The 26,309-nt window shown below is 39.6% G+C and overlaps 2 protein-coding genes across 14 annotated transcripts; one reads left to right on the top strand and one right to left on the bottom strand.

Annotated features, from left to right (window-relative positions):
- Window positions 1–5,737: 5,737 nt before the first annotated feature.
- SRSF10 (serine and arginine rich splicing factor 10) lies at window positions 5,738–20,561 on the top strand. 13 transcript variants are annotated; one of them, XR_005719137.1, is made up of 8 exons: window positions 5,738–5,994; window positions 7,382–7,553; window positions 7,937–8,300; window positions 11,318–11,414; window positions 12,883–13,045; window positions 13,266–13,319; window positions 16,805–19,394; window positions 19,439–20,561. XR_005719137.1 is itself a non-coding variant. In XM_040229672.1 (7 exons), exons 1-7 carry the CDS (start codon window positions 5,930–5,932, stop codon window positions 16,863–16,865), a joined length of 654 nt encoding a protein of 217 aa, XP_040085606.1. In that variant the 5' UTR covers window positions 5,772–5,929; the 3' UTR covers window positions 16,866–19,155. The 13 variants fall into 13 exon arrangements, 6 of the variants coding, with proteins under 6 accessions (XP_040085606.1, XP_040085608.1, XP_040085605.1 ...); XR_005719135.1 differs by having other exon boundaries at window positions 13,451–19,394; XR_005719139.1 differs by having other exon boundaries at window positions 11,308–11,414; window positions 13,269–13,319.
- Window positions 20,362–24,319, bottom strand: PNRC2 (proline rich nuclear receptor coactivator 2). The gene is made up of 3 exons (XM_040229696.1): window positions 24,121–24,319; window positions 23,159–23,364; window positions 20,362–22,435 (listed from the first exon to the last, which is right to left on the bottom strand). Exon 3 carries the CDS (start codon window positions 22,415–22,417, stop codon window positions 21,998–22,000), a length of 420 nt encoding a protein of 139 aa, XP_040085630.1. The 5' UTR covers window positions 22,418–22,435; window positions 23,159–23,364; window positions 24,121–24,319; the 3' UTR covers window positions 20,362–21,997.
- Window positions 24,320–26,309: the final 1,990 nt, after the last annotated feature.

Below are 26,309 nucleotides of genomic sequence, written 5' to 3'. Positions count from 1 at the left end.
AGTCTCTGACTTAGGCTCAGTGACACTTGAAAAACACGTAGACACTTTAAGTTTTTTTTTACTTGACCTATTGTTACTCTGGGATTGGATAGTAGTTGATTGGCATCTTGGACAATATACAACTAATCTGATTAAAATTAAAACAAGCCAATTATGAACCATGTAAAACTAACCTGAAACTCAGTTTTATAAATATGGTGTACCTCACCGGCTTAAGAACTCCTTGAAAACATGGGAACTGTCTTAAATTATCTTTTATCCCCTTAGCCTTATATATTGTCAGGAAGCCTCATAGTGTCTCAAAGTTTCAATCTCTTTATCTGTAGAATGGGGATTAAATGATCAAATTGGATAATGCAGATAAAATGATAAACAGTATATGGCATGTAGTTAGTTCTTGTCCAGTGTTCACTTTTATTGTCATCATCACCATTTCTACATAAATCAATTATGCTAAACTACGTAGTAAAATGTATTCTTTAAATGTATCCACAATATCCTTACATTCCCTCTTATTCCTTACAAACAGAACTGAGTGTGGGGGGTAGGTGACGATTCAAGTAGGATATGCCTTTTGAACTTTGTCCTACTCTTTTTTCTTGGGATGTAGACATGATGCTGGAAGCTCCAGCAGCTATTTTGTGACTATGAGGCAATTTGAGTATAGAAGCCAGCGCTGGGGATAGTGGAAAAGAAAGGAGGAGCCTGGATAACCTGAAGCTGCCATACCTCTCCTGGACTCCCCATTCCTGACTTCTCAACATACAAAAAGCAAATAAGTGAAACTCTAATTTGTTTAGACAATACTGTATACCTGTTTCTTCATCTATAAAATGGAGAGAATAATAGTAACTTAGTGTATAGGTTTGGTGTGAGGATTAAATAGTTAATATACATGACTTAAAATAATTGAAAACTATGAGCAGAATGACCTCTAAAAGTTGTAACAATCTGCTACTTCTTTCTCTTTTGTGAGAAATATGTCTGGCATTTAAGTGCTCAATAAGGTGTAAGCTATCATGAGCAACACTATTATTATTTCAAGTTTTTGTTATAGGTAATTTAATGCAGTTCACAATTAATACTGCAATGATTAAAAACTCTATTAAAACTATCTAATGGTCAGAGAAGATATTCTTTATAAAATGTTTAGTGAGAGAAAAAAACACATTATTAAACTGTATATATAGTATGACCCCAACTTAAACCATTATAGAAATGCTCAGAAATTTGGAAAAGTTTTAGAAAGAATTAGTTCTGAGTAATATGATCACAGGTGATTTTTGTTGTCTTTAAAGTTTCTCCATTTCCAAAATGTTAACAATAAACACAGAACATTTTTAACTGGGAAACATGTTATTCTGAGACATTAAAGGAGGCTAAGCTATTACTTTGCCAACAAAGGTCCGTCTAGTCAAGGCTATGGTTTTTCCAGTGGTCATGTATGGATGTGAGAGTTGGACTGTGAAGAAAGCTGAGCACTGAAGAATTGATGCTTTTGAACTGTAGTGTTGGAGAAGACTCTTGAGAGTCCCTTGGACTGCAAGGAGATCCAACCAATCCATTCTAACAGAGATCAGCCCTGGGTGTTCTTTGGAAGGAATGATGCTAAAGCTGAAACTCCAGTACTTTGGCCACCTCATGGGAAGAGTTGACTCATTGGAAAAGACTCTGATGCTGGGAGGGATTGGGGGCAGGAGGAGAAGGGGACGACTGAGGATGAGATGGCTGGATGCATCACCGACTCAATGAACGTGAGTCTGAGTGAACTCCAGGAGTTGGTGATGGACAGGGAGGCCTGTCGTGCTGCGATTCATGGGGTCGCAAAGAGTTGGACACGACTGAGCGACTGAACTGAAGATATAACAAGTGATTTTTATCTTAAGCAGATTTAAAGTAGCAATCCATGTGCTAGCACAAATCATCTAAGGAATAAGATAAATAAGTTGCATTAGTGGTGAATTCATTCACACAGCAAAGCTAATGGGAGTTGGACTTCAAAAGAAGGGCCTGTATATAGATAAACTGATAAGTTTATGAGTGTTCTAAAGTTTCTGACCCACAGGTAAAGAATGTATAAAAGGGAACACCGAGTCCTTAGTGTGGGGAACTTGGCTTGCTGCCTACTCATTAGAGTGAGAGGGAAACACCAAGCATGACTTATTAAACACATTTAAAGAGCATGCTTCTAACTGATTGTTTGTTTATGTAGACAAGCAGTACCCAGCACCACGCAGGGCAATTGTCTGAATTAAACAACTGTAGCAATAAACTTAAGCTTGATATACTGACTCAAGATTTTGATTTTGTTTATGGAGACAGGCTCATAACATCATTCAAGGCTTTAATAAAAACACAGAATTGATCCCTGAGTCTCCCTCCAACAAGCAGCACAGCCCTCTTGGGTGTGATGTCTGTACCCTCACCTACGCATCAGGAGAGAGTTGTTTCAGCGTCAAGGAAATTCATAGGTATGTATTTTACACTTGGATTTTTTGTGTGTGCATTTCTAAGAACAGAACGCAAGGAGCGTGGTTTTCTGATGCAAATCCCAATGAAACATAATTTCTTCAAGAAGCGAAGCAGTGCCAGCAGACGGTTTTCAGAGGTTAACATTTGGCTTTCAAAAAAATTACCAACTCTGGCATTGTGCTCGCAAAGAAATACGGTGCCCTTCACCACACGTGGAAGCATTTTCGGGAGGAAGTGTTGCGCTTCCAAACTTCTCTGACGTCGCTCCTCCCCCACCTGCCTCCGGCACGCCCACCACCGTCTGCAGCTGATTGCTAGCTTGGTAAAATGCCCAGCTCAAGCCCCAGCTGAAAGGGGCTTACTTCCTCTACTCTTCCCAATACCATCTCTTCAAGACTCTGGGATTCTAAAACACAAAAGGTAAAGGGGCACTGGCATGCGAGGCAGAAAGTGATGCTAGTCAGTAAATATTTGCTCCTATTATTATATTCACTGGCTCCTGTTATTTCTCAAGGCATTAGGAGTCACAATAGTAATTGCTAACATTCAGGCCAGGCTTCAGTGGCCGTGGCGCCTGGGCAGTTGCTCAGGAGCCCACACTCGGAGCCACCTTGCCCTTGGCTTAAAGAGCTGCCATTGTCATCTTAATTTTTGAATATTTTCGATTTTCCCTGAGTCCCACAAATTATGTAGCCATCCCATTAACATTTATAGAGCACTATGCATCAGACTCTGTTCTAAACATTTATCCACGTGTTAATTTCCTCATTGTTGTTTAGTGGCTAAGTTGTGTCCCACTTTCTGCAACCTCATGGATCATAACCCACCAGGCTCCTCTGTCCGTGGGATTTCCCAGGCAAGAATACTGGAGTGGGTTGCCAGGTCCTTCTTCACGGAATCTTGCCAACCCAGGGATGGAAACTTGGCAAGTGGATTTTTTTTTTAACCCTTGAGCCACCAGGAAAGTCCAATTCCCTCATTATTGAAGGTAATTTACTGGAGTCTGTTTTCTAGCCAGTAAAAAGTGCTTAGCTTTGGAGGTGGGGAGTGGGAAGACACTTGTTCAGCAATTCTTTGTTTTTTAAAAGGGATTTTTTTCTTTTAACTCACATTACTATCTCTTTTATATCAAAGATCTGCCATTATTTGTTGACTAGCTTGTTTTTTATGGAAACATAAGCTCCCTGATTTTTACCACTAAATTTACAGTATCTAATACAATGTCTGATACACGATACATAATAATTACGTTTTAGTAAAGTGTCCAAAGCTTTTTAGAAAACATGAAATTAGCAAAACAATGTCTCTGCAACAGAGACCAACAGACTATCACCATTCATGTCAAATCACTTAATTGCTATGGATGCTGATGCTGACTGATGTAAAAATGTTTTTTTGGCCTTTTGTAAAATAAAAGCTCATTCAATTAAATAGTTCTAGAGTCACTGCTATCTGCTTGGCAATGTGCTACATGCCAGAAGCATTCTAATAAATGGCCCCTCATCTCTAAAGGTTGAGTGTATCAGAGCAAGGAATGGTTCTCAAAGTGTGGTCTGGAAAGTGTCTCCAGAATTCTTTCAAAGGAGTTTCCAAGGTCAAAACTATACTAAACATTATTTGCCTTTTTCATATCTGTGGCCTACATGCTCAGTCACCTCCAACTATTTGAACCCCAGGGACTATAGCCTGTCAGACTCCTCTGTCTATGGGATTTTTCCAGGCAAGAATAGGGCAGTGGGCTGCCATTTCCTTCTTCAGGGGATCTTCCATACCCAAGGATCAAACCCTCATCTCTTGCATCACCTGCCCTGGCAGGCAGATTCTTTACTGCTGGTCCACCTGGGAATACATTGGTAGCAAGTAGATGTGAAAGTCTCTCAGCTGTATCCAACTCTTTGTGATCCCATGGACTCTAGCCTGCCAGGCTCCTCCCTATGGGATTCTTCAGGCAAGAATACTGGGGTGGGCTGCCATTCCCTTCTCCAGGGGATCTTCCCAACCCAGGGATGGAACCCAGGTCTCCCCCGCATTGCAGGCACCTTCTTTACCATCTAAGCCACCAGGGAAGCCCTTTCATGTCCAGTCTCACAATTGCAGTTTCCCAGAGGCTACAAGATACGTGATGAAGGATGGTGGGATATGTGCTTGTGCGTTGTGTCAAAACTTTCTCCATTTTAAGTTCTAAGTTCAGTAAATATTAATAGCTATAACCCACATGTCTTCCCTGAGAGTTCAGTTGGTAAAGAATCTGCCTGCAATGCAGGAGACCCCGGTTCTATTTCCTGCGTCGGGAAGATCCGCTAGAGAAGGGATAAGCTACCCACTCCAATATTGTTGGGCTTCCCTTTGTGGCTCAGCTGGTAAAGAATCCGCTTGCAATTCTTAAGACCTGGGTTCCATCCCTGGGTTGGGAAGATCCCCTGGAGAAGGGAAAGGCTACCCACTCCAGTATTTTGGCCTGGAGAATTCGGGGTCGCAAAGAGTGGGACATGACTGAGCGACTTTCACTTTCACAACCCACATAAACCAACCTCTTTGAAGTCTTCCTATAATCTGTTAAAGAGTGTGAAGTTCTGAGACCAAAAAGTTGGAGAAACACTGCAATACAGGAACAAAGCACACTCAGGAAGCTGTTAGCAACAGAGACGGTATAGATGACAATGGCAACTAAGATGTAAGGTTTGCGCCCCATTTTGGTAGGAACCGCCTTTCATGGGGAGGAAACCGCGTGGATAAGAGGAGGGAAAACGACCAAGAATGGTGGTGGCTAGGGGCCACCTGGGCAAAGGCGCTCAGGGAGTGAGCCGGCTGAAAGCACTGGATAGGCAGGCCGATTTCTCTGCAAGGACACACACCTCCTTCCCTCTCACACTAATACCAGAGGCCGTAACTTCTTCTCTTGCAGGTCAGCGATCTAATGAAAGCCAGGAGGACATAACGTGGACCAGACAGAAAAAAAGGCCTGTCTCTCCGAATTATAACATTTAAAACTCTGTCCAGTTTGTAACGACTGTACAGTATGGCGCACAAGTTAAAACATTTGCTTCCTGACTTGGGCGGGGTGAAGGAGAGGGGAAAGCGACCCAAGGCAGGAAAAGGCGGGAAAATAAAGCCTTAAAGAAAGAAAGAGCGGGCTACGGGCAAAGGGGGGAGGTAGCTCAAGAAGCCAATGAATGAGACCGAGGCTGCGGCACGTACTCAGGCCGCCCGTGTGCGCAGGCGCACGCCTAGTAATCTCGCGGGAAAGAACCGTTGCCGGTCCCGGCGTGGAGCCCTGGTCGGTGGGGTGGGGGGGGGGGAGCAGGAGTGAAGTCTCGCGAGAAGAGGCGGTCGCTGTAGCGGAGCCCTCTGGCTGTGTGTGTGTGTGTGTGTGTGTGTCTGAGGAGGATCCGGCGCCGAAGCTGCGGACGGTTTGCTGAGCCCGTTAGTGTCCCTGCGGAGACTCAACGCCGGCGTCATGTCCCGGTACCTGCGCCCCCCCAACACGTCTCTCTTCGTGAGGAACGTGGCCGACGATACCAGGTACGTACAGGGGAAGCCGCAGGCGGTCGGAGAAGACCGGTGCGGCGACGCATGGGGCCTGGGTCGGGGGGAGGGGAAGGGGTGAAGATGGCGGGTACCGCGCGGGCTTTCGGGCCTCAACTAGGCCGCGCCGCCGGCTCAACCGCCGCGTGGGAGCGAGGGCGGCGGCCGCGGATCCTCCCGGGCGGTCGCGGGAGCGCGGCCCGCGTGGCGCGGGTTTCGGCCCCCTCCCCCTCCGCAGATGGAGGGAGCCTTCCTCCCCGCTTCTTCTCTTCGGTTCCAGTCTCGGGTCTCCGCCGATCATCAGCTCCCCATTGATTTGAAGTTAACGTTTTTTGGGGTCCACGCCCCCTCGGCCCACAAGGTTTTGTTTTTTTTTTTTTTAGTTAAAATTGCTTTGCAGTAAAATAACGGGATCGTGGCGGGGGGGAGTGTGGCGTAGCATTTGCTACCCTTTTTGCTGTGTTATATTTGCCTCTCTTTTTTTTTTTCTTTTGGTGTTGGAGATGTTTGGAGAAAAAGGGATGTTGAGATTAGAGATTAAAAAAAATTCTCCCAGTGAGACGGTACGAAGTAGTCCTTCCCCTTTTCCGGGAAATGCCGATCACCCTTTGAAAACGGAGGTTTAGGAAGCTTCTACCATTAGGGCGTTGATAGCTAAATTGGATTAATCTGGACCGTCCCTTTGTTCTCGCCAATTCCCTTAATTGCTTGGAGTTGCGGTCAGAATTTTTTGGAAGAGATGTTACCAGATTTACGGTTTCACAAGTAACCATTTTGGTAGCGTTGTGTGATTTTTCTGTCTTAACTTTGAAGTAGGGAAAGTAAGCAATAGTAATTACTCTAGCTTCTAGGAAAATTTCCCCTTTATGTCATATTGACATTTATTGAGAAATTTTATATATTTGTCTTTTTATTTTTCAAACCGTATTTACCTGTTAAATTTGGGGCCAAAAAAAGTGCTTGGTATTTTTCAGAATACTAGAGTTGCTTTAATGTTTTTTTAATTAACAATACTTATATACAATTTAATGTTAACTATACTTTTTATGAAGTTAGGAAGGCTGTGGATAAAAGCAGTGAAGATTAAGTTGTAATCAGGTTTCCTTAAATGTCCTGTTTTCGTGTTGATGTAAAATACTAGTAGGTTTTATTACCAGCTCCTTTATTATTAATGTTCCAAAATCATGGATTCTGGCTGTCCTTTCTCAAAAAGATACATGTTGTATATTTTTACAGTTGGCTCTCCCTGTTTGTTTCAGGTCACCCAGGAACATAGCACAGTCCCTTTCATTATTTAAGATAGTACAGAAAGAAACCTATTTCTTACAAAGAAACTGTTATAAGAGTGAACATAAAGATTTGGCGTCTTCTTATGACGTTTTAGGTCTGAAGACTTACGTCGGGAGTTTGGTCGTTACGGTCCTATAGTTGATGTGTATGTTCCACTTGATTTCTACACTCGCCGTCCAAGAGGATTTGCATATGTTCAATATCCTTTCTTCAGATGGCTGATTAGTGAGGGGTGTTGAAGTTTGAAATTCAAGTTTTTGTAAGAGGTAACATCTAAAAAGTAGTTTTTTTTGGTGTTTTTTTTTTTGGTCCTCTAATAAATGTTTTGTCTTCAATTTTTTTCTAAATTAATTCTGACTCACATTGTTCTATTTCTTAAAGTTAATCCAAAAACAGTAAAATATTTAAATTCCCATTCATGCTGCTGAAACTCAAATCAATTATAATATGTGATTTAAATTTGAATACACTCTACCACCTCTAATGTAACTCAAATTAAAGGTTAATATGTTCTTGTGCTTAGCAATTAAAGTTTGGTATTCTTGTTTGTTAATTTGAATCACTTGATCAAAAACAGACTGTATAATAACAATGAGGTAAGCTTCTTTAATATTGTCCCCTAATTTGCTGTCCTCTGTTGTTACCTCAGAGAATGTAAAGCTGTACAGTTAATGGCGACCCCAAAGAGAAAGCATGAAAGAACCTTTAGAGTAGAGTTCAACACTTAAGGCAAGTAGACAAGCCAAAGACCTCTTAAGGATCAGGCTTGAAGAGAAGGGAGAGTTTGGGAAAAGAAAATATAAAGAAAAGCTGGAAGAAGGACAAGCCTAATGGGAGACAAAGCCTCGCTTTATCTACAAAAGGGGGAAAAGGTTGTTTTTCAAAGTTAAAGATAAAGCCATCTGTCATATTTGGCCAAGCATCTCATGACAAGTCCTTCTGACAAGCACTTAAAGAGTTAAAGGTCAAGATGAAGTTGAATGATGGCCAAGATTAAAGGAGTCATACCTGATGTATCCTACAGAATAACTATTTTCCTTGTTTTTTTTTTTTTTTCTTTTTCTTTTTTTTCTTTTTTCCTAATGTTTTGTAAGCAGTTAATTTCCAAAATTTTTCTGGTTTGGTCTAGGGACAAAACCTGTAACTTGATTTTGTGGGCTTTTGATGTTGTGATGTGGTCTTGTATAAATGCACTCTCTCTTAGCTTGTCAAGTTAAAGTGTACCAGGATGTAATGTTGTTAAGCTTAAATTCAGCATATTTCTGTTTTGGACCAAGTGGTCAGGTGCCATAGGGTGGCAGGCAGGGCTCTTGGAGTAGCATGAGGTTCTGGAGTCAAACCGACTCCACAGAGGCATGCTGAAAGGGGACACAGGTGCATGCACTGGGGATTACTTAGAAACTGTTCTGGTGGTCTTAGAAGGTCATATCCACGAGGGATACTATCTGTTTATAGGTTTTTAAAGGGAATGCTGGTGGCACACACATTCTTCTAATATCTGAAGCTTAGTTCTGTGAAACCTGGTGGCCCTAAATGCTTTAGCACATATGATCAGTTGTCCCAGAATGGCTGCAGAAAGCCTTATCCTTGCTATAAGCACTAATTAGGATCTATGGGAAATTGTTCCCTGGCCCAGAGTTTCAGCTGACATTATTTCCTTCTGTGAGATCATCTTGTGACAGCAAAAGTTTGGGCTGTGAACCTAAATTCTTACTGTTCATATTCAGCGGATCTCTGGAAACTTAGTTCTAGAGAGACTTAGGGGAAATGCCCAAAGCTGCGACTCCTGCAGGGCCTCTGCTCAAGGACAGTTGTGAGAATTGGTTGCAAAGCTCTGTTACAGACAGGATAAGAGCTATATTTGACTTGTTTTTTGTTTGTTTGTTTGTTTGAAGTAGCAGTGTATTCTGGCTTAGAGTGTTGACCTGATTTTACCTGGCTTGGGGGTGGCCTGGGAACCAGGATCAGCAGTTTGACTCAGGAGTATGTGATACTTGAGCCAGGGAAGAGTTATTATTCAAAGGAACCTCAAGGCAAATTATAGCTATTTTTATATATATTAAATCTTTCTATGGTCTTAAAATAGTTAAAAAGAAATGGGTATCAGGATTTTGCAAAGACCTTGAGTATAAATTTCTCCATAACTGGCATCAGAATATTTGACTGCCTTTGTGTCATTCTCTTTTTAATCTGACCCCATTCCCAACTAACTGTCTCTTAACGGGTAAGTTAAAGCCTTACCATGGTTCATCTAACCCAGGGTTCTGTTTTTGAGGATAGCCTCAGATGGTGATTGGCTCTCATTAATAATTTTTATGCTTCATGGTCCAAATCCTTTATTTTGTCTCAAAGTAGTATACCATTAAAGGAACTTGTTCTTTTCAATTATTTTAGAGCCCAACTGCATTAACCTGGAGGAGTGTTTGGTTATAGTATTCCGGGCTGTAAATTGCCTATCAACCTTTGTCTTTTCATGATGAAAGCCTCATGATGTAAGACTTGAGAAAACCTCTTCTTCACTACACATAATAGCCTCAGGAAAAGAGAACTGGGACCCTGCTGTGGTCCTTAAGTCCTTTCAGAACAAAAAAATAGCAAATATAGTGAGACAGACCTTTTAGTCTCTGGAGTAAGAGAATATTAATATCAGTCTTGAAGGGACTGTATCACTTTGGGATGTTTTTAATCAGCACTTAAGATCTGAACTCCTCTCAAATTTAAGAAATAGAAATGGACAAGTTAGAACAGTGAATTTTAGTACAGAATGAAAATCCACATGCAGACCTAGCCTAGGTCCACTTGAAGCTTTCCTGTTAAAACACTGCTTTCAATATGTGCTTGGCTTCTATTAGAATGGTGGTTTTAGGAAAGGAACTAAATTTGGCCAGAAGAATTTTGTAAAGCTTACATTGACTGGGGAGAACAAGGCAACTTGGCCTCTCAGATCAAAAGCTGGGTACCAGCAATGGCCCCCCACTGCAGTACTCTTGCCTGGAAAATGCCATGGACGGAGGAGCCTGGTGGGCTGCAGTCCATGGGATCACTGAGGGTCAGACACAACTGAGCGACTTCACTTTCACTTTTCATTTTCATGCATTGGAGAAGGAAATGGCAACCCACTCCAGTGTTCTTGCCTGGAGAATCCCAGGGACAGGGGAGCCTGATGGGCTGCCGTCTGTGGGGTTGCACAGAGTTGGACACGACTGAAGTGACTTAGCAGTAGCAGCGGCAACAACTCCTGCTTTGGGCTTAAAAGTATTATCTTGAAATTCTCAAATTGAAAACCAGTCCCAAACCCATTTCTTCATGGGAAGCTTTATGCTTGGTGTCATGGTTAGGGCTTTCTAGTCCAGGAATCTTTAGAAATGGTCTGTAATTTCTTGACAGCATGCTTTTATAGTCTGTGCATGGATGTAATGTGCTTCTAGTATAGTGATGTCTATAGTATTGCTTGATTCTGTCCTTGATAGCTGCAAGTGGCTAGCATATCAGTCTTCTCAGTGTGGTATATAGTAAGACAGCTACATGAAATAATCGATTAGATATGTCTGAAAAAATAGCAAGATTAATTTGAGGTTAATGCTTTCATTTCTTGTATATTCCGCTTGCTTACACAAGAACTATTGGCATTTTTTTTTTCATTTGAAACAAAAATACGAAAAACAGTTTTGGTTTTATTTTAAGAAATTTTTGTTTTGGCATACAACATAAAATTGGCATTTGTTTTTCTATTTTGTCTTTTTCTGTAAAATTCTTAAAACAGGAAAATCCTGATGGGATTACTTGGTAGTTCAGCTATAACAGACTTTATATCAATTATAACTATAATATGTATTCACATGTGTTTTCAGCCACAAGTGCTTTAATACTGTGAAGTGTTTATAGCTGAATCAACCAACTAGTTAGTGGGGTCTTGATTTTCTAGAATAATGTTGAGAGATTGCAAATTGTTCCAGACTTACCAACTGAACTCATTCATTATCAAAGTTTGCAAAACTTCCCGAGCCCCTTAACATTTAGCACATTTGAGGATGTTCGTGATGCCGAAGATGCTTTACATAATTTGGACAGAAAGTGGATTTGTGGACGCCAAATTGAAATACAGTTTGCACAGGGGGATCGAAAGAGTAAGTATAAGGACTCTTATGTCTAATACATGTAAAAACATCATATTTAGACACTGTTTTGAGAATGCTTCTTGGAAATATTTGTGCAATATGTCTGTCTGTTTGAAACCGAACACTGTAGTTTGGGGGAATTCTTGAATACTTTGCAGAATTTCAAGGTAGACATAAGGATTTAGAATGCATTGATTAGAATCCCTGAAGTATGTTTGGACTCTAAGAAAGTGGATCATTATTATCAGTTAGGGCATGTTTAATATACTGATTGTGTAATCGAAAGGAATAAAATTTGTAAAGTTTTGGTTCTCTTGAGCTGTTTCCCTTCCTTATAAAGATCATCATTGTATATTGAGTAATTATGTAGGTGCCTGGCTGTAGAAGTTGACAGACTGGGAAAGAGTATATAGATTAAACCTAAAATAGATGCTATTATTAGTACTTGATTTTTGTTAATGCAGGCATACACCAGGTGTCGGCTGCATGCTAATAAAGCAGAAGTACAGGCTTTGCCGTCAAATGGACCTGGGTTTAAATTCTGGCTTAACCTTTATGTTACCTTAAGCAAGGTAGTAAAAAATAGAGATTAAAATAGTTACTGAAGAGACGAGTATCACTTAGGTAGATACAAGCTATTGGTAATTCTCTAGTTCTTGGGTTGGATGATAGATTCCTGGGTAGTCACTGTATTATTTATACCTTCATACACACATACATAAAGTATACGTAAATCTGCTTCATAGGATCAAATGAGATTAATGAAAGGATTGAGGCCTGTCCAAGGATATGAGTATCTGCCTGCAGTGCAGAAGACTCGGGTTCGATTCCTGGGTCAGGAATATCCCCTGGAGAAGGAAATGGCAACCCACTCCAGTATTCTTGCGTGGAGCATGGACAGAGGAGCCTGGCAGGCTACAGTCCATGGGGTCACAAGAGTCGGACACGACTTAGTGACTAAACCACCACCAAGGCATTCAGCAAGTGTTAGTTTTCTTTGTCATGGTTTCTCAGAACTATATAACTAAATGTATGTTGTTGCATTTTGACACTACATGTTGTTCATAGGCCACCATTAAGTATTTTGTCATTGTTAATTGTGTTCCAGATGAATGGAATCTATGGTGAGATTGTTCCAAATTAGCATGTGGTTCAAAAGTCATTTGTGTTTTAATTTGGAATTTTAAAAATATTTTCCTGATGTTAAAGTAGTTGGCTTATTTTGGACAACAAACTAGATGTGAGAGGTCTTTGGGGAAAAAAAAAAATTGAGATATTTGAGAGTATCATTTTTAACATAAAACCATCTCCTAGTAGCCTTGCTTGAAAATAAATACCTTTTCCAAGATACTCACAGTTAGCCTTGACACAGATTTGGGGGCAAAAGGGAAAGTATTACAGGAAATTTTCCTATAATTTGAAGGCTTAAATATTAAATTTTTAATGTTTATAAATATTTCCCTTCTCTGTTTCATAGCTCCAAATCAGATGAAAGCCAAGGAAGGGAGGAATGTGTATAGTTCTTCACGCTATGATGATTATGACAGATACAGACGTTCTAGAAGCCGAAGTTATGACAGAAGAAGATCAAGAAGTCGGTCCTTCGATTACAACTATAGAAGATCTTATAGTCCTAGAAAGTAAGTGATGTGTACCGCAGTGATCTGTGAGAAAAACTTTGTTAGTCTTTAATTTTTTAAAATCTTTTTGTATACTTTTTAATTATGTATATTGTATGCTTCCTTGAGACTTAAAATATTTTTACTGCTTTATTTTTAAAAGTTTTATGGCTCACTTTTTAAATTAGAAACTTATAAACAGACATGTGTCACTGTTTGCTTTTTCTGATGTACTTTTTAGCAGTAGACCGACTGGAAGACCACGGCGTAGCAGAAGCCACTCCGACAATGATAGGTAAATAACTTTGCTTTGAAAAAGGCTTGATACATTTTTCAATTTCAGAGTGAACTTTTGCTCTAAAAACAAATTTGATTAATATAGAATCTAATTTTTACTCTAATTGTATTTCTCCTCTGTTTTGAAAGATTCAAACACCGAAATCGATCTTTTTCAAGATCTAAATCCAATTCAAGATCACGGTCCAAGTCCCAGCCCAAGAAAGAAATGAAGGCTAAATCACGTTCTAGGTCTGCATCTCACACCAAAACTAGAGGCACCTCTAAAACAGATTCCAAAACACATTATAAGTCTGGCTCAAGATATGAAAAGGAATCAAGGAAAAAAGAACCACCTAGATCCAAATCTCAGTCAAGATCACAGTCTAGGTCTAGGTCAAAATCTAGGTCAAGGTCTTGGACTAGTCCTAAGTCCAGTGGCCACTGATAGTATAAACCATGATATTTTTAGGCATGTATCATTCATTTACTCATAGTTTGGTTTACTTAAATTATCAGGAATACAATGTTGCAATGATGCTTAAAAAACACTTGTCAGTTTTCCCTGTACCAGGCAATGGTTATAATTAAAATGATATGCTGTTGAGAAGCCACTCTTAAGAGTCCAGTTTGTTTAATGTTATGGGCAGCTACCAATTCGTGGTGTCTCTGTATATTTTTGTAAAGATTCTCATTTTTTATGCTTGAAGTATTGGTGAAAAGATGTTGGTTGACCATAATTTGCAACATTGTCTTATTAAAAATAAACTTTCATATCCATACTTGGTAGAACTGTTAACCTAGAAATGTAGCTTGCTAATAAGATAGGATGATAAAAAAGTGAAGTTGTAGCCACAGTACAACACTGACCGACCAGACACATTTAGGTTCAGGGTGGACCTGTTTGTCTTGTCAAGATGTCTAGGCCCGTGATGATAATTTATGGCTCAGTGTGGAATAGTTCTTTTGTTAACCCCCACTGTCTTGGAAAATGACAAGTGGGTTAAGTAGCATTTTCAGGCAGATTGTTTGATTGAAACAAGGAGCCTTCACTTTTCCTGGTTTCTATGAAGATTTGGAACCATACAAACGTCGGAAAAACTCACCTTAAAACTTGGGCAGGTTGATGATGGCAGAAATAATTTTAAGGGGAAAAGAATGCTCTTATGTAGTTACTCTCAACTTTAAGGAGCGTTGTTGACCATAATATTGCATAGTTTTCTTACTGCTGTTAAAAGCAAGTAAAGTGTTTCAAAGGAGGTTTTGTTTGTGAGTGTGCATAGTGTAAGAGGACTGAATTTTGATGCTTAAAGCACTTGGTGTGTGCATTTGTATCAAAATGTGCCCATTTCTTTATGAAGGAAGCTTGTTCTTCACACCTCAGTTTATTTAACGTGAGGCAAGTTAAAAAACAACACTCCCATTCTAAGTGATTCTCTGGTGCCATGAGATTTAAAATAACTGAGAAAAATTAATTTCAAGAAAGTCACATCTCTTTGAGTTTTTGATTATCAGCGTAGTTAGTACCTGATAAAAATAAGAGAATAATACCATACTCTTTATAAAAATTTCTAACATCTCTCTGTGAGATCATTTGGGGGCAATAAAAAGTGACTTGATATGTCCAGTCTCATTTCAGAGTAAAAACTAGCATCTTTAAAATTTTAGATTGCTTGCTTACAGGCATAAGTAAGAAATGTTGTGGGAAAACTATCCCTTTTAGAGGATTACTTTTTGCAGTTTTGGTTTTAGAGATCTAGGCCTTGCCTGTAAAGAACAAAAGGTGGTTTTTAAATACTGTTCGTGGAATGTGTTTAAAGATTGATTCTAGAACCTTTGTATATTTGATAGTATTTCTAACTCATTTCTTTACTGTTTGCAGTTAATGTTCATGTTCTGCTATGCAATCATTTATATGCACGTTTCTTTAATTTTTTTAGATTTTCCTGGATGTATAGTTTAAACAAAAAGTCTATTTAAAACTGTAGCAGTAGTTCGCAGTTCTAGCAAAGAGGAAAGTTGTGGGGTTAAACTTTGTATTTTCTTTCTTATAGAAGCTTCTAAAAAGGTATTTTTATATGTTCTTTTTAACAAATATTGTGTACAACCTTTAAAACATCAATGTTTGGATCAAAACAAGACCCAGCTTATTTTCTGCTTGCTGTAAATTAAGCAAACATGCTATAATAAAAACAAAATGAAGGAAATAATGATTAACTGGAATTATTATAGTTTTGAATGAGATTCTAAAATAACAGTGGAAACAATTCTTTATAGATTTAGGAGTATTTTAAATCAGTGTTGCACTAGGCACAACTTTTACTTTGGAAATGATAGAACTTGCCAGAAAGGTACATCTTTTACATAGTACTTAAAATTTCCTATGTAATTTCAAAAGTTGTTTCACGATTGCATATTAAACCCCTTGGGTTAAATAACTTAGGTTACTTGTATTAAGATATGCATTAAAATGAAATGTGAGTCAGATTTTTAAGTTTATATTTTCATTATTAGATGGACCAATAATTCTACTCGTCCCCATCCTAAACAAGATGGATTGGGCTTTATCTTTATGGCATGATTTAAAATATTTTTGCGTTCAGTGTTGGTGAGCACTTAATGTTAAGTGAGAATCACTGGGAAACTGGTTTAGGTGTTTTGTGGTCTGAGTTCTAGCTTTATAATGAAAACAAGTATAGCTGATATGATGTGCCAGACACTGTTCTCAAGTTTTATGTATTCATTTACTCATCATGAACTCTGTAAGAAAGATCCTTTTATTTTCTCCATGTCACAGATGATAAACTGAGGCACAAAGAAAAGGCTATAAAAGGCAAATCCAGGATTTGAGCTCAGGCCTGATCCTTAGATGTTTTTTTTTTTTTTTTTTTTTTTAGTGGACTATAAATAGAGTAGATTGAGGAAATAACCCATTGAAATTGTTCTCAGTCCATATAGGATTAGAAGGCCTGGTGTTTTCAGTTTTTTTATGTGTCACTTATTTTTAGACTTTCTTGAGAACTTTGTTATTTCTAAAGTGACATATTTAACATGGCTTCAGAGGGACTATTTTATAGTTGAACCCATGATAGGGATACTACTGATACTTGAGGATCCTTATAGAGGGCTTTAATGGTGGGTTACATAGTTGCATAATTATTGAGTATGTACTGTGTGTCTGGCACAAGCCATTATTGGAGTAGAACATATCAAGACTCAAGTGAGAGCTGACAGTTCACCTCTCTTTTTACTTAAGATCTCTCTGCATTTTTTTTTGAAGCCAAGTAAACAAGAAGAATAATGACATAATGCTTAAGGAAAGGTGCTACATAGAGTATGAGCTCTTAAGTTACAACCCAGGAAAAAGACCTGGGAACTATTATACTATTCTCTTGAAAATTTGGCCCTGTAAGCTGCTACATCCAGTTCAACTAACAAAATCCTGTATACCACAGAGAAGAATAAAGAAAAACCAAACTGACAAACATCCTTCTTTTATTTAAGACCAAACTGCAGCTGGAATACCCAGTACAGTTCTGCTTACTACACTTCAAGAAAGATCTGAGAAAGCGGAAAAAGAACCAAAGAAGGGCAGTTCAAGCGACCAAAGGGTGGGTGGAAGGTGCTGCAGTATGAATACTGTACGAATATTTTGACTCTGGTCTGAAAAGATAAAAGAATGTTATGGAAACTACATGGAATATTTGAAGTCCCTTCAAGTTTGAAAGTAAGCATTTTAGGACAAATAAAAGGAAATTCAACTTTGTACTTGTGGAAACTAATCCCTAAATCTGAATAGGTTTATACTGATTCATGGGTAACAGGTCCATGTTAAATTATTGGAAACTAGGATGTCTGAATATCAAGGAAGACAGCCATAGTCTCTTACAGTGCCTCTATTGGTCTGTCTCAAAGTGAATTGGGTGAGAAAAGGTATGGTCCAATATAAACTTGGTTATCTCTTAAAGTCAGTTCTATTTTTGCTATTGGGAAATCTTGCCTTTGTTTATTATTCCAGTGCCAGTGTTTTCTGCTAATGCTTTGCTTTGTTGGCATCTGAGTTTCCTTACTTGTATGCCATATGTGGTTTACATCTTCCTTAAACACGCTCCCTTGTAAATTCCAATTATGATACTTGACATCCAGCTAAGAGGGTCCATCTCTTCTCACCTCTTTCCTAGTCAGTATATACAGCAAACATTTACTGAGCCCTTATTATGCCCCCAAAATTGTACTGGGTAATTGGGGAGAAAAACAGATAAAACTCACTTATTCAATAAATGTCTACTGAGCACAATCTAGTGAATCATAACTGTGGCCTCATTGTCTTGTTTGAGGTGTATTATAACAATATTTTACACCATTTATATCCTATGTAATTATAAAATCCAATATACTATCAAAGAAGCAATTTTGTGGTTATTTGCCATTTAAAAGTATCCAGTATTTGTTTGCATCCCATTAATACAAATAATGAAAAAATGATTTGTTTTAATCTGTAATAAACTGATTTATTGTGCAGTGACTGTAATATACTAGAGTTATATTTAATTGTTAACTCTGCCTCCTCAAACACATATTAGGCAACAATCCCCAAAATAAGTATTTAACTTTGCATCAGATGTAAAGGAGACTCTGGGTGCTATAATTAAGATTATTTTGAGGCAGACAGAGAGCTGTTAATTCCCAACTGATTTAGTATGTTCTGTAATTGAGAAAATGTTCACCAAATTATACTTTTTAGTGATTTACATGTACATTTTATAGGGGACATGTTCTGTGTATAGTGAATAAATAACTTTTGTAGTATCACAAAATGTTTTGGATTCCTTAGTTCCTCATTAGGATGTGCAGTTTACCTATACATTGATTTTATCACTTGCATATTTTTGTCTTATTTCTGCTGCATTTAAAACTTTTTATCTAAAGTTATTCACCTAAAAATACAGAAGTGTTTAAGCCTTTATAAAGATTTTGAAAATATAGCAGAATACATCTAAGGGAGATGTGAAATGGAGGTATTTTTACCCCTGCTTCATTTTTTAATATTTCAAACTTGCACAAGACCACACAGCACGTAAGTGGCAGATACTAGTTGGTGTCCATGGTTTTTCATTTGGTTCATCTTTTTAAATCAAATAGGTAAATTTAATAACTTATACAATTAATACAATGGAATCTAGAATTCACTTGCAAGATTTAATAGATTTATGAACATAATTTAATTACAAATAGTTTTTTGGAACTTTCTTGGATGAAAAAGAAGTTAAATGTAATCCAAGATCAGCTGTTGACAGCAGCTGTCCACTCACTTTCCAATTAGCTTTCCAAATTTTGATCACATTGTATTGCATTTTGAACATTTTTGTTTACAAAATCCTGAGATATTTTGAAGTAGGGAGGCTGTGAACTTGAACAGCACAATGGTAGCTCAGGAGTAACAGTGTTCAACTAAGAGGTCTGTCAAAGCTTTGTACACCTGGAATCCCAGGTGTTAATGTCCTCATTGATAAATGAAGTCAGCAACCTATTCACAACTACTGTTATCTATCTGTAACACATAGCTAGCTGCTATGGTAAAGGTTCCTTTTGGGTTTTCCCTTTGTCCCTCCCTTAGCAGTGTTGGTTATGTTCATTGTGTTGTTCCTCTGTATTCCTAACAGTTGTTTCACCCTTATGTTAAAGGTGGGATTCTTTTCATATTTGGCCTAAAAAGCAAGGTGTGTAAATTGATTTTATTGATAATTGACAGAGTAGTTTGTAAAGAAGTAAAAGGCCTTTTTGTGTCTAGTTTTTTGTAGAGCACATCTCTGAATGCTAGATAATGAAATAAAACTGGTCAAGGATCCAAAAAATCTTGAATTTTTTATTTTATTTTTTTTAGGTTTAGCTCTGCCTGACAGATTTGTGACTGGGTAGGCTTTCCTCATTTGTGTAAGAGGTTGGAGATGTACTTTATCCCACTTATTTTACAAAGTAATTGCCTATGAGAATACAGTTAAAGAAACACTAGAAAACTTACCCAAAACCCTTTGGTTTTTTCCCATCTTGTGCTTTTGCTTCTGGGATGAAGAGAACTTAAGTGTAAAGATAGGTTATAGACTGAAGATTCTAAAGAGAACTTAAGTGTAAAGATAGGTTATAGACTGAAGATTCTATCGAACTGTATATGCTGCCATCAAAGAGATGATATTTAAATTATAACACTGACAAGGCTCGTGCTTTTGCTGACCACAGCCCTACAAGATGAATTCTAAACTTTTGGGTTCTTAGAACAATTTGGGAAATTGATGTCAACATACTTCTTGTAGGCTAACCATAACTTTGTATCTAAAGGTATAAAGTTACCCTTAGCTATTAAAATTTTTGTAGTGAGCATTTTTTACCACTTGAGTCAATTCCAAGCCAAAAAATCTAGAATATATATTTGTATGTATACATCAAACCCTAACTTAATGCCTGGGATAAGGACTGTTCAGTCCAGTGGATTCCAGCAGGGCACAAAAGAGCACTTGGCAGTTGTTTGCATTATTGCTCATGGAAATTACAGTGGGACACAGGAGAAAGGTGACAACTCAGAAGAGTGCATGAGAACACACAGCCTGGCCCTGAGCATCGCAGCCTGCTTAGTGTGGAACTTAAAACTACTTTAAGCTACCCTGTCTTTTGCAATGCATTAGAAAGCTGGTTATAGTTCTTTTTTCCCCAAGGCCCTCTTGTGAAAACTGTATGTTAACAAATAGGTAACACAAATGTTCCTGTCAATTGAATAATTCTGATTTTTTCTACAAACCTAAGCCATCTTAGGCAATTAAATCTGCTTTACTGAGTATGAAATAAATTCACAAACTTTAAAGTTCCTGAAATATTCTATGGCCTTTTACTGTTAGCCCTGCTGTAAAGAGGAGGTCATTTGCCTTTTTAATGTATAGTTGCTAACCCAAAAGTCTTTGTCAGCAAATGGGTTGCTTCTTAAAAACCAATGGTTCTGTTGTATTTCAGTGGGGTTAATTATGCAAATAGGTAGTCATAACAATTTCTATACAATAAACACAAGCCAGTGGGGAAGAAACAACTTTATTTTTTAATTTCATGCTTCGAATTCATGTATGTACATTAAGTACTATATAAAACTTGTTTTTAGGATATCATCATTTGACTTGGACAATACTATCTCACCTCTATTTGGAGAAACAATTTAGCCAATCTGCTTAAAAGTATTAAAAAAAGCTGCCAGATTAGAAAATAGACGCCCCCCCCCCGCCATACACACGCTTTATTTTTACTACTGGGTTGGCTGTTTTAATTAGCATGTTTAAAGTAAGCAAAACATGTTATCAAGGTATTATGCAAGAAATTACATCTTTTGCAATAAGTTGGTCCCCTGGGTTGCACCTGTTGACAAGGAAAAAAAAATACACTGACGTTGTACACTATACATAGGCTACACAAGTTGTTGAAAGCCAAAAGGAATCTTTAAGGTTGGAGGGACTGCTTAATAGTTAATCTTTGGGTTTAAGGAAAAAAAATAACCCCATACTGCATTTCACATCTCAAAAATAGCAAGTGTTTTAGCAGCTTAAAACCTTTTCAGTTATATAAAACTTACACTAGGATTTACGTTGAAATATAGTTTACAGCAAGATCAATTATAACATACATACACTGGCACTTCAGCACAAGGGCAAAATTTAAAAACAGGTTTGTGGGGTGTTTTTTGACCTTTAAAATTAGGCCATAGTATAAGAGTCCATGTCTTACATTCAGCAAATTCATACTAAAATATTCTATTTTTGTAGGATAAATGCCAACAAAACTTTACATATGCTACAATTTTATTATATATATTTACATGGCTCTTTCCTAGGTCTGCAGAACTTTCACATTATACAGCTCTCAACTTTAAAAAACCTTTGCAGGGATGATTTAAAGCCATATCACTGTCAGAATAGCTTGTGCAGTGCCATCATACAAAAATGTATTTTGAAAGCTACTCTGAACACCAAATACTGTTTCTAAAAAAAATGGTTTTGGTGCATTTGTTGGCAGACACTATCCACTGCACATAACAGGGCCAATGGGGTATACTTGTTTCATTCTAAATAGCCCCTAGTGCCCTTTACACATTCACCACCATACAGTTCATTAAAATACTATTCTCTAAAAAAAAAAAAAAAAAATTTTTTTTCACATTTTCTTTAGGCAGTGCATCAGGTTGTCATACTACTGGTTTAGGTGTATTGATTCAGCTGTCTCTAGGACAATAACGTCTCAAAGATTCAAATAGTTTTCAACCCCTGTATGTCTTTAACTGGATGATTATAATCAGATTTACCATATATTAATAAGTCAATCTGCTGACCCATGAAATGATAATCTCCAGTATTTTCCCCCAACAAGCAATATAAAAAGTTGATTCCTTTACCATTCCCCAAATCTAAACTTGAATGGTTTCACTTGTATGGTTACTCAATTGAGAATACTAGTGAAGAGATCAAATACAATTATCCATAATTCAGTTATTTTAAACTATACTGATTTCTACCATCACAGTGCACATAAAACAATTAAGATGGTCTAATTATATTTTCTATGTTAATCAGTTTTACAGATTAATTCCCTAGTGAATTTGGTCTGAAACAATTGCCAGTTATCCTTAAATATGACTAAGCTTAAATGTTAGTACTTTATCTCATTTTATACCTGTACTTTAAGTAAGGTTTTAAGTTGAAATGTCATTATTTCTTTATCAGAAGGATTAAAGGAGACAGGAACCCAGTGGCTTGGTGGTTTAGGAAGAACACTTGGTGATGGTGGCTCACTAAACTTGGCCCCGGCATAGTTCTGATTAGTTTGAGACTTAAAAAGTAAGGTGGGACTTGATAAGCTAGAGTTCCAGTTTTGATTGTTTGGAAAATTTTTGTTCTTCCCTCCATTTTGCATGGCCTGCCATGCAGCTGATGATGAATTATAAGTATGTCCTCTTTCCTTTTTCTTGTGAACAATCTTCATCTGGGAATTCTGATCCTTGGTCTTCTGTCTACTAAGCTGTTGTTGGTTCTTACTAACATTTCTAGTTTGAGGGGCTGGAATGTTATACCTCTCTCCACCACCCATCTTCAGCTTCTTTGTCACCTGTGAGTGGAAACAAAATACTGAGTGAAATTCCACATAGTACAAAACTTCAGTGGCCCCGATTTGCAACTCCAAATATCTCGAAGAAGACTCACGTATGTGCTGTTCAGCTGCTTTAGCTTTACTGTACGTTCACACTTGTACAGCCTTTATTACCTTCCTAAGAAACAAATGAGTATACCAACAAATCTAAATAATACTGCATTTAAAAACAATTCGTTTAGGATGTGCCCGTGTGCATGCTCAGTCATATCCGACCTTTTCCAATCCCATGGGCTATAGCCTGCCAGGCTCGTCGGTCCATGGAATTCTCCAGCAAAGAACTGGGAGTGGCTTTCCATTCCCTCCACCAGGGGATCTTCCTGACCCAGGGATCTAACCCGGGTCTCCTGCATTGGCGGGTGGATTCTTTATCATGGAGTCCCCTGGGAAGCTCTAGTTTAGAATGAGTGAGTGAGTGAGTGAAGTCGCTCTGTCATGTCTCTTTGTCACCCCATGGACTGTAGCCTAACCAGGTTCCTCCGTCCATGGGATTTTCCAGGCAAGAGTACTGGAGTGGGTTGCCATTTCCTTCTCCAGGAGATCTTCCCGACCCAGGGATTGAAACCAGGTCTCCAGCATTGTAGGCAGACGCTTTACCGTCTGAGCCACCAGGGAAGATCCTGGTTTAGAATGAGTCCATCATAAAATGTCTGCCCCATTACAACTGTAAGTTTTTGATACCTTTCAGTCTGCTTTTCCGATTGCAGGATTTCCACTACCTGTCCTCTTCCTTGCTGCCACGCCCAGGATAATAGATGTTGCTTTCTGACAGATCCTTTCCTTTGTCTCAATACAGAAGTTTTCATGGGCCGATCTGCTGAGTTCAGCCTAGGAGCTGAGGCCAACATCTGAGTCTCCTCAGCACACAAGTTTGAGAGAAGTCTTAGCTAGAAAAGCAACGATTTCTTCATTATTTCAATTAAAAAACAGAGAAAGTGATCGTTTATATTTACTCTAGAAAAAATTTAAAGAATGGCTACTTAACAAAAAGGCAGAAAATAATGTCTCACATGGATTTAGTGACCGAAATGTCAAACCATGGGAATGTTAGCCTCTACAGTCATGCCAAGAAATGTGCTTAAAATTTGTTTCCTAAAGACCGTGTTTTTAAAGTCCCACCAGAATTTTCCAATCTTTAGACACATCACGTATCTGTTTTAGCAGAGCCTCCTCTCCCAACATGTTTACGTCACGCAGCGCTTCCTTTGGTTATGAACTCTTGACTCCTCCCCGTTTTAAAATAAGTTTCACAAGCCATAACAAGCAGTTTCCCGTCTTAAATACATAAAACAATCACTATTATAAACATTAAACATCTGCGATTCCACCTGATAGTCTAAGAAGCCAAGTTACCAAGCAAGAAGCTCTTCTCGAAAGGGTGAGAGGCCCTTCCAGACTGTTCCAACGCCCTAAAGAAATTTAAGTTTCCAGACCCTGAGTCATTCCCAAAGCGAGCCCGGAAAGTTCGGGTCTTCCGCAACGGGGTTGGGCTTCCAAGTCGCTCCGCGTCCCTCGAGCCCGGCCCGGGAACCCGCTCCTCCGGGCCGCCCGCGCCCCCCCAGCCTCGGATCTCGCCTCCTTCCCCCAACAATAGGGAGCGCCGCCGCCAACATGGCCGCACCCGTCGCGCCGCCGCCACTCACCGACTTCAAGCCCGGGACTACGGCGGCGGCGGCTTCTGCTCGGCTTCGAAGCCCCCCTCCCCTTCCAGGGAGAGACGAGGCACGGAACGGGCGAAGCCCACGAGCACCGACGAGCGAGCTGCTGGCCACCTCAACGTCTCAACCGACCTCCTCCTCCTGTCTCTACCGACAAAATGGAGGCGGCGGCGAGCGCTGAAGCGGGGCCGGGAGGCGCTGCGGCCAATCAAAACACGCTTTCGCGCGACCCGGCCAATGATACGCGGGCCACCGCCTGTTGCTGGGGCCCGACGGGGCCGAGGGAGGGGAGTTGGCTGTGGCCGAAGGTTTGAAATCCTCCCCGAGAGGAGCATGTCGGGAATAACCGCCGCGGTCCCGGTGGCCGGCCCTCTGCGGGGGCCCGGGTGACACTGTCTCTCCCGGGAGGCGCCCGCCCGGCCAGGCTCGGTACCCAAGGACGCAGTCAGCGCCAACCCCTCACGGCGACTCCGAGCCCCGCGCGCGTCCGGCGCCGGGGAAGGGACGTGAGCGGCTCACCCGGATCGCGGCTTATACCGGGGCTGCCCGGTTCGCGGGTCCCGCGGCCCTTGGAACCCGATGGTTCCCTGCCGTGGGGCGTCACCGAAGGGGGCTTTGAGTTCCCGAGTTACGTTCACCTAGCCGTGTAACCATCTCTTACGATGCAAGATACTCCACCAAGTCGCTTCCCGAGGCCCACCCTCGGCCGCTTAGCCCTGACACTTCGACTGTGTTCCCCTGTCAAGGAAATTACTTTGCAGCTCCCCCGGCTTGTGGTTCCCTCCGGTCCTCCCTGCCCGCAGCCTCGAAATTCTTGAGAAGTCGTCTCCTCTGTGAAGAGGTTTCTGACACTTGTGCGGATCAAGTTAATCAGTTCCTCTTTTGTCCTGAACTTGAGTCACACCGTAGTGTAGCCCAGAGCACATGCTAAGTGCACGAGAAAAGTTTGAGAAAATGGAGTTCTCTCATTTCCCCCTTTCGGCTCCGTCTGTAAGTGAAAGGGGTTTGATTGTGCCACCAAGGTGCCAGGAAGAGAAAAAGGGCAACTTCTTTGGAGTAAATGGATAAGCAACCCAAAGCTGGCGTTTTAAAGGAGAACACCAGTTTCTACAAACATAAATATTTTTGTTACAAAATTTATGTGTACTTTGTGTAAGTCCCACATAATTCGTTTTTTAATCTTGAGTTTTGCTGCTACCATCATCCCCCACTCCTATGTTGTTCTACCCATGGACCTTAAGTTTCTTAAGAAAACCATTTTAAAAGAGTTTGTTAATCAAATTAATTTGGTGAAATGTGTAGAGTAAAAGAGAGATTTCTGAGCGTGGGACTTTCAGCTGCTAAGCATTATAGTCAAATAAGATGTATATAATAAGGAACTGCTACCTCACTGAAAGTGTAATCTGTTACCTAAAAATTTTAAAAACTGACTTAGACATGCAGCTAGATTACAGCTAAGCAGTATTTAATGGATTCAAGACTTTGACTTTAAAAAAGACCATTGCAATATATTTTTTAATATAGTGGTTTGGGCTTCCCTGGGGGTTCAGTTGGTAAAGAATCTGCCTGCAATGCGGGAGACCTGGGTTCAATCCCTGGGTCGGGAAGGACCACTGGAGAAGGAATAGGCTACCCACTCCAGGATTCTGGCCTGGAGAATTCCATGGACTATACAGTCCATGGGGTCCTGAACAGTAAGACAGGACTGAGTGACTTACACTTTTTGTAAAATGAACAGTCTTGTTTTAGTCTGAGCACTTTCTTTTTCTAATTCTTTTTTAATTATCATCATCCAAATATCTTTTAAATTCATCCCTGCTACAATCCGACTTCTCCCTCCATTCTGCCCTCATGGATCTAATTGTGTTACTTTAAAACAAACAAACAAACAAACAAAAAAAACACCTGTATTGGCCCCAAGTTGTAATACAAAATTAAATCAGCCTCCAGACCTATCTGTATAAACACACCTGTAATGTATTTGAGAGACTTTATTTTGGGGGGTTCCAAAATCATGCAGATGGTGACTGCAGCCCTGAAATTTAAAAGAAGCTTGCTGCTTAGAAGAAAAGCTATGACCAACCTAGACAGCATATTAAAAAGCAGAGACATTACCTTGCCAACAAAGGTCCATCTAGTCAAAGCTATGGTTTTTCCAGTAGTCATGTATGGAT

Source organism: Oryx dammah, unplaced genomic scaffold, assembly GCF_014754425.2.
Source record: "Oryx dammah isolate SB20612 unplaced genomic scaffold, SCBI_Odam_1.1 HiC_scaffold_27, whole genome shotgun sequence".
NCBI classification, from domain to species: domain Eukaryota; kingdom Metazoa; phylum Chordata; class Mammalia; order Artiodactyla; family Bovidae; genus Oryx; species Oryx dammah.
The sequence above is the reverse complement of the archived record's forward strand: the minus strand, read 5'-3'. Positions and strand labels throughout refer to the sequence as shown.

Coding starts and splice junctions, on each gene's coding strand:
- PNRC2 (XM_040229696.1), bottom strand. CDS start 22,417: ATGGGTGGTGGAGAGAGGTATAACATTCCAGCCCCTCAAACTAGAAAT.
- SRSF10 (XM_040229670.1), top strand. CDS start 5,930: ATGTCCCGGTACCTGCGCCCCCCCAACACGTCTCTCTTCGTGAGGAAC. Junction 7,487..11,310: donor AGAGGATTTGCATATGTTCA/ATATCCTTTCTT, acceptor AACATTTAGCAC/ATTTGAGGATGTTCGTGATG. Junction 13,320..13,450: donor AGCCACTCCGACAATGATAG/GTAAATAACTTT, acceptor CTGTTTTGAAAG/ATTCAAACACCGAAATCGAT.